Below are 12,184 nucleotides of genomic sequence, written 5' to 3' on the forward strand. Positions count from 1 at the left end.
AAATGAATTGGCGTGGCTGTGTTCTGAAGAATACTATTACGAAATAGGCAACTTTACTCATCCTTGATACAGTTATTGGTCTGTTCCGGAGAGAGAGGAAGTAATTTTCCTGGGGTTACAAAATTAGAGATTGACAGATAATGTGAAATACTGTTAGCTGGTTTATTTAATCTTCATGTGAGTGAGTAAATGGAAGCCAAGTCATTAAGTCATTTCTCTAAATCTAGAAAGTATAACTGGGATTCGTACCTAATTTATCTGGAGCTAGTTTCTGTCTTTCAAATTACATTATGATGGCATTTTGACTTTCCAGTGTCTTAGATAGAGGAATACAGAGAAAACTAGGAACCTTGTGAAATTTGAACACTGCATGGCACACAGTAGAAATTACGTCTGGGATATTTTTCACGAAGTAAGATAGGAGTTACGATTTTTGCAGTGGTAGGACTTGAGCCAGACCCCAGAGATAAGATGCGCGGTTTTAGGATTTTATTTGGCCATACCCAGCAGGATTTACTCTTAGTGGTATTCAGATGACCATATGGGTGCTAGAAATTGAACCTAGGTTGTCAATATGCAAGACAAGCATCTTACCCAAAGTACTATTGGCGATGGTCCCAGAATTGTAGTTTGTTTGAATCTTGAATTTTGAAACCTGTATTTCCTTTTTTTTGAAAGTGATAATATCTGTGTTCCTTCTGATTTCAGTAGCTGCTGGTGGTGTTGACAATGTCAAATAGTGGTCTAGACATCCAAGACAAACCCCCAGCCCCTCCAATGAGAAACACTAGCACTATGATTGGAGCTGGCAGCAAAGAAGCTGGAACACTAAACCATGGTTCCAAACCCCTGCCTCCGAACCCAGAGGAGAAGAAAAAGAAGGACAGATTTTACCGATCCATCTTAACTGGAGATAAAAGTATGGTGTTTTAATTTATTTCTTCTTTTTGTATACTTCTATTTATTCTTCTGTTTGTATACTTAAAATTTTTTTGGTTTTGTTTTGTAACCTGAAGAACTGGCTGATCCTTTTTCAACCCTTCCTGCAAGAAATGTCTCCCTGTCTTTTCTACTTTCTTAACTATCTCAACAAAATTCTAAGAAAGTAATTACACTTTTGTCAGATTTTTGACAGGTAAAAGTTCTTATAGATTTCAGCACTAAGTTTGCATATGTGAAATCCTGGATTCTCTTTCTGATAACAATCACACATGTTTACAGCATATATATGTATATGTGTATAAAATATCTAAACTGTTTTTAAGTTTTTAAAGTACTTATTAACACAGAAAACATAAATACTAAGATATTTTACCTCAAAATTTTCCTCTAAACTGGTTTCATTTGGAATGGTCTATTCTTTATTTAGATGTTCCTTTCTGACACCTTATTTTGAGAATGTAATAGCTGAGAAAAGGATGCTAAGTAAAGAAAGTGGGATGCAGTTTGAATTCACTAAGAATAGCTCATACTAGGGACTCATTTCTTATGATACAATTTCTAGAAGAAAAATCAGAATTTTAACAGTGTAACTAATGAAATACTGAGATCTATAGAGACAAGGAAGTAATACATTCTGATTTATTTATTTTGGTTTTGGGGTCACACCTGATTGAGGGCTGATTCCTGACTCTGAATTCAGGTATCATCATTGGTGGGACTTGGGATCAGATGGGGTGCTAGAGATTGAACCCAGGTCTGTGGCACCAAAGTATTTCACTTCCTACCCCTGTACTCTCTCTTCAGCCCAGAAGTGAAATACTTTTGTTTGGACAGGGGTTGGTTTTTTGGTCCGACCCTGTAATGCTCAGGGGTAACTTCTGGCTCTGTGCTCAGAAATCGCTCCTGGCAGGCACGGGGGACCATATGGGATGCCGGGAATTGAACTGGGCTCCATCCAGGGTTGGCCGCATGCAAGGCAAATGCCCTACTGTTGTGTTATCTCTCCGGCCCCTTACCACTCTCTTTTCAGAAAAGAAATCATTCAGTTCCCACTGGACATTCACTTTCTTTATAAGACAAAACAAAAAGTGTCCCTCAGTTGTTCCTGAGGCTAGTACCCCCTGCCATTTCTGTGACACTCCTTTCCAGGGGTGACATTCCCTACTTTGGGAAACACTGTTATAAAGAAAGGTAGATGATAGAAACTCGGTGTAGGATGCCAAAGCTAGAATTTTGTGAAGACTGTCTACTTGAGTTTTTTTCTTTTTATGAATGGGGAAGCCTGAATTCAGAAAAAGGAGTGACTTTTTGATTAATCAATTAGCAGTAGAACCAGGACTAACTCTGGGGAATAGCCATTCTGTTCTTTGCTTATTTCTAAAAAATATTAGGTCTTGCCTGGAGCGTCTATTTTAGACCTAGATGCTTCTGTAGACTACAGAGAAATTCAGTGTTGATTTCTATATTTAAATATGTGAACTGAATAGCCCTTTTCTTTTTTTTTTCGCAAAAGAAACATTAGCTCTTAAAAGAACTAAATAGGGGCCAGTGAGGTGGTGCTAGAGGTAAGGCGTCTGCCTTGCAAGCGCTAGCCAAGGAAGGACTGCAGTTCGATCCCTCGGCGTCCCATATGGTCCCCCCAAGCCAGGGGCGATTTCTGAGTGCTTAGCCAGGAATAACCCCTGAGCATCAAATGGGTGTGGCCCCCAAAAACAAAACAAAACGAAAAAAGAACTAAATAAAGGCCAGAGCAATAGCACATTGGTAAACCATTTGCTATGCATGCAGCCGACCCAGGATAGACCCAAGTTTGATTCCCGACATCCCAGATGGTCTCCCCGAGCCTGCCAGGAGTGATTTCTGAACACAGAGCCACGAGTAACCCCTGAGTGCCACCTGGTATGGCCCAAAAACCAACAACCAAAAAAAAAAAAAAAAAGTAAAGAAAACCAAAAGTGTCGTCTTCTTCTTCTTCTTCTTCTTCTTCTTCTTCTTCTTCTTCTTCTTCTTCTTCTTCTTCTTCTTCTTCTTCTTCTTCTTCTTCTTCTTCTTCTTCTTCTTCTTCTTCTTCTTCTTCTTCTTCTTCTTCTTCTTCTTCTTCTCCTTCTCCTCCTCCTCCTCCTCCTCCTCCTCCTCTTCCTTCTCCTCCTCCTCCTCCTTCTCTTTTGTTTTTAAAGTTCTTTTTCTGTTTTTCGTTCAGCAAATAAGAAGAAGGAAAAGGAACGACCAGAAATTTCTCTTCCTTCAGACTTTGAGCACACAATTCATGTTGGCTTTGACGCTGTCACAGGAGAGTTTACGGTAAGTCCTGTGTTACAGGAAAATACTGTGGATATGTACTGTTAGATTGAATCCTGTGTAGTCTTCCTGGTGCTTGTGTTTTTGTTGAGAATGTCATTATAGGCTCCTTATGTTTATGTAGTGAGCAGTTTCTCCCTCTCCAGAATTTCTACCAGAAAACCCTATGAACTCCTTTTTTTTGTTTGTTTGTTTGTTTTTTGTTTTTTGTTTGTGGATCAAATCTGGCAGTGCTCAGGGGTTCCTCCTAGCTCTACTATGCTCAGAAATCGCTCCTGGCAGGCTCGGGGGACCATATGGGATGCCGGGATTCGAACCACGTCCCTTTGCATGCAAGGCAAACGCCTTACCTCCATGCTACCTCTCTGGCCCCGAATTCCTATTTCTTAATTAGATCTCTGAAAAATGGTCCATTGATAGCATGTTTGCTCCTAGATACTTCTGGTACAGTGATAGATCAGACTTAGTTCCTGCCTTTCAGGAGGAGATTTGTGCCAGAGATGTGGCTCAGTGTTCCTTTACATGTGAGTCTCTGGGATCAGTTTCTGGCACCATAAAATAATAAGAATAAGAACAGTGATCTACAGGAGGCATATTTTCTTTATTGAAAGAGCAAGCAACTCAATGACTAATATAATAAGTAGCTAATGAGTTTCAGTGATATATAAAAAAAAGGAATGACTAACTGACTTTAATTACCAGGTGGGATCAGAGTTGGCTTTGGTTTTTCCATCAGAAGCATCAGTGACTGTGTCTTTGCTTATCTATAAAATAGGGGATGCCAGAACAATGGGCCCGCTTGCTGCAGACATCAAATATCACAAAGTCAGAGCAAAAGAAAAATCCACAGGCTGTTCTGGATGTTTTGGAATTTTATAACTCAAAGAAGACCTCCAACAGCCAGAAGTATATGAGTTTCACAGGTATGAGGGTTTTATCTAATATGTTTTAGGAAAAGAGTTTTCAGTGGGGTGAAAAATTTTCACTGGAGTATTGGGGTTGGTGAGAGAAGAAAACAATTCAGTGAGTATGGCATTTTGGGTGAGAAGTGATTTTAGAATTTGAGAACCAAAAACAAAAACAAAAACCAACAAACAATAAAACAAATTTGAGAACCAAAGAAATTTAATGTTTTCAAAGAAATAATGGCACAGGTAGTCAGTAAAGTCAAGAAAGTATGAGGGCTGAAGTGAGAAAAATACAGGTAGAAATGACAGAGATGAATACAGTAAATAATATAAAAATTATATTAAAAGCTTGGTGCAGCAGATTAACAACAGTTGAGTAAAAAAGATCAAGAAGTTCCAAGATGAGACGGAGGAAATGCTAGGAAATAACAGAAAATGGAAGTCTGAAAAGAAATGAACAGTGTACCAGAGAACTATGGGATGAGCTCAAGAACAATAACATTCGAACTATGGAGTGCCTGAGAACCAGGAAGGAAAAAATTCAATAATTAACTGTTAAAGAAACAAAAATTGAGAACTTCCCAGAGCTGAAAAATATAAGCATCATGATACGAGAGGCATGAAGCATCCTAGTAAAAATAGACTCAACTGCGAAAACTAAAACACAAACACAAAAACCAAAATACTGAAGGCAGCAAGATTCAAAAAGAAACTTCCATACAAAGAAAAACCCATGTTTCTTGTTTTCTTTGATGTACACAAGCTTCTTGTGTTTTTTTTTTGTTTGTTTGTTTGTTTTTTGTGGTTTTTGGGTCACACCCGGCAGTGCACAGGGGTTATTCCTGGCTCTAGGCTCAGAAATTGCTCCTGGCAGGCATGGGGGACCATATGGGATGCCGGGATTTGAACCGATGACCTCCTGCATGAAAGGCAAACGCCTTACCTCCATGCTATCTCTTTGGCCTCACAAGCTTCTTAATTTAATGTGGTCCTCATAAAGATGCCTCTAGCTTCATGGGGAGTTCTGATTAAAGTTTCTTTTTTTTTTTTTTTTTTTTTTTGGTTGCTTAAAGTTTCTTAAAGGAAAACATAAGCAGAACTCCCCATGAAGCTAGAGGCATCTTTAAGAGTGAATTTGGGGGGCCGGGCGGTGGCGCTAAAGGTAAGGTGCCTGCCTTGCCTGCGCTAACCTTGGACGGACCGCGGTTCGATCCCCCGGTGTCCCATATGGTCCCCCAAGCCAGGAGCAACTTCTGAGCACATAGCCAGGAGTAACCCCTGAGCGTTACTCGGTGTGGCCCAAAAACCAAAAAAAAAAAAAAGAGTGAATTTGGGTCTGGTATCAAGTTTTTGTTTGCTTGTTTTTGGGCAACACCCAGCAATGCTCAGGGGCTACTCCTGGCCCCATGCTCAGGTATCACTCCTGATAGGTCCAGGGAACCGTATGGGATGCCAGATTAAAACCTAGTAGGCCGCATGCAAGGCAAAATGCCCTACCCCTTGTATTATTCAGGCCCTGGTATCAAGGTCTTTAATCCATTTGATTTAATTTTGTGATGGCTTTAAAGAAAGAGATCTAAGTTCATTTTTTTTTTTTTTTGCCTGTGTCCAGTCAGTTTTCCCATCATCATTTGTTCAAGAGGCTTTCACTGAACATCATAATCTTCTCCTTTATTGAAGGGCTAGCTCTGAATTTTCAAATCTGTTTCATTGATATGAAGGTCTGTTTTATTCCAATACCATGCTGTTTTCATTAGAATGTTTAATAGATATCTTGAAGTATGTTGTGGCATATCTTGATAGGGGCTACAATGTTAATCTTTCCAATCCAAGAACAAGGGATGTATTTCCATTTCCTCATGTCATGATTTATTCTTTTTAAGTAGTGTTTCCTTTTTTTTTGGTTTTTTGGGCCACACCCGTTAGATGCTCAGGGGTTACTCCTGGCTACGCGCTCAGAAATTGCCCCTGGCTTGGGGGACCATATGGGACACCGGGGGATCGAACCGTGGTCCTTTCCTTGGCTAGCGCTTGTAAGGCAGACACCTTACCTCTAGCGCCACCTCGCCGGCCCCGTGTTTCCTTTTTTAGCTCTTTTACCTCTTTAGCTAAACTAATTCCTAGATAATTGTTTTTCTGGGGTACAGTTGTAAATGGGATTTTTTATACTCTCTTCCAATTCATTATTTGCATGTATTTGCCATGGATTTTTGCATGTCAATTTGGTAGCTTGCCACTACCATACAAGTCTTTTGTTTTTAGGAGTTTTATTTTGGGGGGAAGCACAACCGGTAGCACTTAGGGCTCACTTCTGGCTATGCACTCAGAAATTACCCCTGGTGTTGGGGGACCATACGGGATGCCGGGGATCAAACCAAGGTCCGTACTAGTTCAGCCGTGTACAAGGCAAAAGGCAAATGCTCTACTGCTGTGCTATCACTCTGGCCCCTGTTTTTAGGAGCTTTTTAATAAACTTGTTTTGTTTTGTTTTTTGGGCCACACCTGGTGAAGCTCAAGTGTTACTCCTGGCTATGCATTCAGAAATTGTTCCTGGCTTGGGGAACCATATGGGATGCCAGGGATTGAACCATGGTTCGTCTTAGGCTAGCATGGGCAAGGCAGACACCTTACCGCTTGTACCACTGCTCTGTCCCTTTAATAAATTCTTTAGGATTTTCTAAATATGCCATTGTATCATTTATAAATAGTGAGAACTTGAATTCTTTTTCTATCTGGATGCCTTACTATCTTTTTCTTGCCTAACTGCTATTACAAGTTCTTCCAGTACTTTATTGCATAGAAATATTCAAATAATGCAATCTTATCTTGTGCCTGTTGTGATCATATCAGTTTTATTTTTCTTTCCTCAATGTGTGGTATATTCGATGATTTACTTGTACATGTTAAACTATCCTGTCTTCCCCAGAATAGCATATAATATTTTTGATGGTTATTGAATTTGATTTGCTAGTATTTTTTAAGGATCTTTGTTTCTAATGTCCTCAGGGATATCAGTTTGTAATTTTGTGTGTGTCTGTTTGATTTTGTTATAAGTTGATATTTGCTTCACAGAAACTAGGAGTGTTTCTATTTGATTTCTTGAGGATCCTAAAAATGATTAGCAGTAGGTATTCTATAAAGGTTTGAAAGAACTCACTAGTGAATCATCAGGACCTAAAATGTTGTTTTGAGGGCCGGGCGGTGGCGCTAATGGTAAGGTGCCTGCCTTGCCTGCGCTAGCCTCGGACGGACCGCGGTTCGATCCCCCGGCGTCTCATATGGTCCCCCAAGAAGCCAGGAGCAACTTCTGAGCGCATAGCCAGGAGTAACCCCTGAGCATCACCGGGTGTGGCCCAAAAACCCAAAAAAAAAAAAAATAAATAAAAAAAAAATAAAATGTTGTTTTGGGAGAGTTCTTTGATTGCCATTTTGATTTATAGGACTCCAAAAATTTGTCCTTTTCTTCTGATTTCTTGTTTCATGGCAAAACATTTTTCATAGTTGTTGTCTATGGTGATCCTTAAAATTTCTGTGGTATCTATTATGACATTCTACGCCTTTAATTTCTGATATTAACTAGGAATCTAGTTAATTAATCTGGTATGTTCTTTGTCAGTCTTGCTAGTAGTTTATAAATCTTGTCTTTTTTTTCTTTTAGGTTTTGGGCCACACCTGGTGGCGCTCAGGGGTTACTCCTGGCTCTGCACTCAGAAATAACTCCTGGCAGGCTCTGGGGACCATATAGGATGCTGGGATTCAAACCGGGGTCCATCCTGTGTTGGCCACATGCAAGGCAAATGCCTTAACACTGTGTTATCACTCTGGCCCCAAATCTTCCTTATTTGTTCAAAGAACCAACTCTTGGTTTTATTAGTGTGGGCCCTTCCTTCCTTCTTTTCTTCCTGATGAATACTTGCAGAACTATGAACTTTCTTCTTACCACTGCTTTTGTTGTATCCCACAAGTTCTAGTTTGTGTCCTCATTCTCATTTCTTTCCAATATCATTTGAATTTTGGGTTCAATTTTTTATTCAATTTTCTAATTCATCCTATAATACTGTTTCATTTTTTAACTCAATTCCATATCATTTAAGAAAATGCATTTATTTTTGTAAGAAAAATTTTGTTGACTTTTGTTTTTGGCTTTTGGGTCACACCTGATGATGCTTAGGTGATTATTCCTGTCTCTGAGCTCAGAGATCACTCCTGGCAGATTTGAGAGACCATATCGGATGCTGGGGATTGAACCTGGGTCAGTTCCATGCAAGGCAAATGCCCTACCTGCTGTGCTATTGCTCAGGCCCCTGTTGACAGGTTTTAAAAGCAATAATATACACAGAACCAAAGGAACTAAAACAGAATTAAACCTTTTGAAGAACAAAATGAAAGAAATCTATGTCTGATTTCTATATAAATTAACAGAATTATGAATTATGAATATATCTCTCTAAGCAAACAGATCAACATACTACAACATTAGGAAGAATCTATCAGAAATACACCCAAACCGGTAATGGCAAGTTACAAAAGCAAGTCTATGAAAGATAATGGTTGAATAACAGACATTGATAGGCATAAACGTGAGCTTTCTGCCTAAGATTTAATCCCTGTATAATTATAAAGCAAGAAATGGATCAAATATTTTATTTAAAATTATAAAAGGTTTAGAATGAAGCAAGGAGGATATCTTTCAGTTCTCAGACTTAGCAATGAGTTTTTAGACATGACATCAAAAGTAAAATCCAATAGGAAGAGACTAGAACTTTGACTTTGACAGTGGATATTGGAAATTTGTTAAGTATGGACTTTAGGTTTTCTTACATAGAAATACAAACAGTAAAAGAAAATGCTACTATAAAAACCATTTCACTATCAACATGTATATCAAAACATGATCTTTACCATCAATATGTGCAATTAAATTCTGAAATAGCAAGTTACAAATGTTGTCCAAAAACATGTAAAAATTGAACTATACACATTTCTAGTGTGAGATCTAAAGAATACTGCCAATATCCAAAACAGTTTGGCAATTTCTTTCAAGTGAAAATAGTCAGCTACCAGTTTTTAAATACCTAGAGATTTATTGCAGGAAAAATTAAATTTAAACTAATGCTAAAAGTGGTATACAAATTTTCTGTTATATAACATGTCCAAAGAGAATAACTCATGTGTTATTCAGTGGGTGAATGGTTAGAGTGATCAAATGGAAGACCGTTTCTGGTAAAAGAAAAAATAATAAAAAGAAGCTGGAACTTTGCAGATAAAATGGCAAAGTATCTTTGAAAATTTTCCAATCAATGGTACTTTTGACTGCTCACAGATCTTTATTGCATAGTTAAACGTTTTCTAAAAAGAGAAAGTAGTTTCTGCTCTCAGATCTCTGAAGACTGGTAAAATTCTTTTCTAAAAACTCCTTAGAGAATTGTTTTTGTTTGTTTGTTTGTTTGGGGGCCCACACCCATTAATGCTCAGGGGTTACTCCTGGCAATGCACTCAGAAATTACTCTTGGCTTGGGAGGACCATATGGGATGCCAGGAGATCGAACCTCGGTCCCTCGTAGGCTAGCACTTGCAAGGCAGATGCCTTACCTCTAGCGCCACCGCTCTGACCCCCAGAGAATCGTTTTGAAGTCATTATGATGTTCTGGCTTGAATCTTGAACATGTATAGCAAATGGTCTTAAGATTAATGTTCCAGGGCTGGAGAGATAGCATGGAGGTAAGGAGTTTGCCTTGCATGCAGAAGAACGGTGGTTCGAATCCCGGCATTCCATATGGTCCCCCCAGCCTGCCAGGAGTGATTTCTGAGCATAGAGCCAGGAGTAATCCTTGAGCACTGCCCGGTGTGACCCAAAAAAACAAAAACAAAAAAAAGATTACTGTTCCAACATGCCTATCTTCAGCTTCTTGAACTTGCTCTGAATTAGCATTGCATAAGTATTCTTCCAACATCAGAGATAAACATCAGAAATGTTGCTAGGAAAATTTTCCCCTTGACCTGGTGCTTCTCTTTCAGTGTATACTGACCTGGGTGTGAAAAATGTCTCTTCTGAGTTGAAAATTGGAACCTGTTGCTGGTTTGTCTTTCTGGCTCAGTTTCTTGGAACTGTCCACTCTGTGTGTCTTAACTGGTTCCTTTATGCTATTGACATTAAACAAGCTTATTTATTTATTTATTTATTTATTTGGTTTTTCAGGCCACACCCGTTTGATGCTCAGGGGTTACTCCTGGCTAAGCGCTCAGAAATTGCCCTGGCTTAGGGGGACCACATGGGATGCCGGAGGATCCAACTGCGGTCCTTCCTTGGCTAGTGCTTGCAAGGCAGACACCTTACCTCTAGCGCCACCTCGCCGACCCCGAACAAGCTTATTTTTTTAAAAATAATATCTTTATTTAAGCACCATGATTACAAACATGTTTATAGTTGGGTTTCAGTTATAGAAAAGAGCATCCCCCTTCACCACTGCAACCTTCCCACCACTAAAGCCCTCCATCTCTTTGCCTATATTCGAGACAGGCATTCTATTTCTCTGACTCACTACCATTGTCATGATAGTTGTCAGTGTAGTTTTTTCTCTAACTGCACTCACCACCACTCATTGTGGTAAGCTTCATATTGTGGGCTGGTCCTTCCAGCCCTCATCTCTATTGTCTCTGGGTATTATTACAATAATGTCTTTTATTTTTCTTAAATGCCATAGATAAGTGAGACTATTCTGTGTGTATCTCTTTCCCTCTTATTTCATTCAGCATAATAGTTTCCATGTCTATACATGAATAGGAAAATTTCATGACTTCATTTTTCTTGATGTGTGCATAGTATTTTATTGTGTATATGCACCACAGTTTCTTTAGCCATACATCAGCATCTGGGTTGTTTTCAGATTCTGTCTTGAATTTTTAAATGGGATATTTCTTGGGTCTCTTGAATTTAGGTACATATACTCTTCAGCTCTGAAAAAATATTTTTTTCTTTTTGTTTTGGTTTTTCGGCCACACCCGGTGACACTTGGGTTACTCCTGGCTATGCACTCAGAAATCGCTCCTGGCTTGGGGGACCATATGGGACATTGGGGGATCGAACCACAGTCTATCCGATGCTAGTGGGCAAGCAGATGCCTTACTGCTTGCACCACTGCTCTGTCCCCTGAGAAAATATTTTCTATGATTTCTTGGATTAGTTCTTCGTTGATTTCTCCTTTCTGTTCCTAAGGGATTCCTATGATTTTCATACTATTCCTTTTGAATTCATCTCCTAGTTCTCTTGTATGCTTTTCATTTCCTTTATAGAGTTTTCCTGCATTCCATCATGGAACTCGCTAATTTTGTTTCTCAGTTGTTGTCACTCTGCTATTGATACCATCTGGTTTTTATTTCACCTATCATACTCTTGAGTTCTGTAAATTCTGATCGTTATTTTTTCATTTATGCTTTTGTGTCTGTACCACTATTTCTTTGAGTTTATTAAACTTCATGGTATTTCCAGTATCTTATCCAAGAGTTTATATAGCCGGTTGGTGCCGGTAGAATGTTCTGAGCTATCATCTTCAATCCTTGAGCTTGGTGGGCTTTTACACTGCTTCCTTATTATATCTTCTGTTCTCTGGGCTAAAATTCATTTCCACTTTATTCCCCTGAGGATGATTTTCATGACTTAGCCTCTAGAGGCAGTATGGGGTATCCGGGGATTGTAAACTTCCATGAGGGTATTGATGTCTTCAATTGTAGTTGGAGAGTTTGCAACTAAATACTTCAGAATTTGGGCAGTGGACGGTGACGTTAGGCCTGTATTGGCTTCTTGGCAGTGTTGTTGAGAGATGCAGGCAGTCATTGACACTTGAGACTCTCTAGGGCCAAGGTTGGGCTTGGGGGTTTTAGATGGGTTCCTGGGTTCCATCCAAAGCTCTATGCTGCCTCTGCTACGCATCTGGTCCTTTGGGGGCACTCATCTCATTTATTGGGGTGCTTATGGGTGTATTGACAGCATTGGAGATGGTGTAACAAAGCTGTAGATAGTTTCTGACAGTGTTATC

The 12,184-nt window shown here is 39.3% G+C and overlaps 1 protein-coding gene across 1 annotated transcript in view; it reads left to right on the top strand.

Moving 5' to 3' along the window:
* The first annotated feature begins 712 nt into the window (after positions 1-712).
* Positions 713-12,184, top strand: part of PAK1 (p21 (RAC1) activated kinase 1) — a 62,779-nt gene continuing 51,307 nt past the window's right edge. Inside the window, exons 1-3 of the mRNA XM_049776242.1 lie at positions 713-919; positions 3,143-3,243; positions 4,016-4,163. Of these exons, the coding sequence (XP_049632199.1) occupies positions 730-919; positions 3,143-3,243; positions 4,016-4,163 (439 nt within the window). The 5' untranslated portion in view covers positions 713-729. The remainder of the gene's footprint in view (positions 920-3,142; positions 3,244-4,015; positions 4,164-12,184) is intronic.

Source organism: Suncus etruscus, chromosome 7 (assembly GCF_024139225.1).
Source record: "Suncus etruscus isolate mSunEtr1 chromosome 7, mSunEtr1.pri.cur, whole genome shotgun sequence".
Lineage (NCBI taxonomy): Eukaryota > Metazoa > Chordata > Mammalia > Eulipotyphla > Soricidae > Suncus > Suncus etruscus.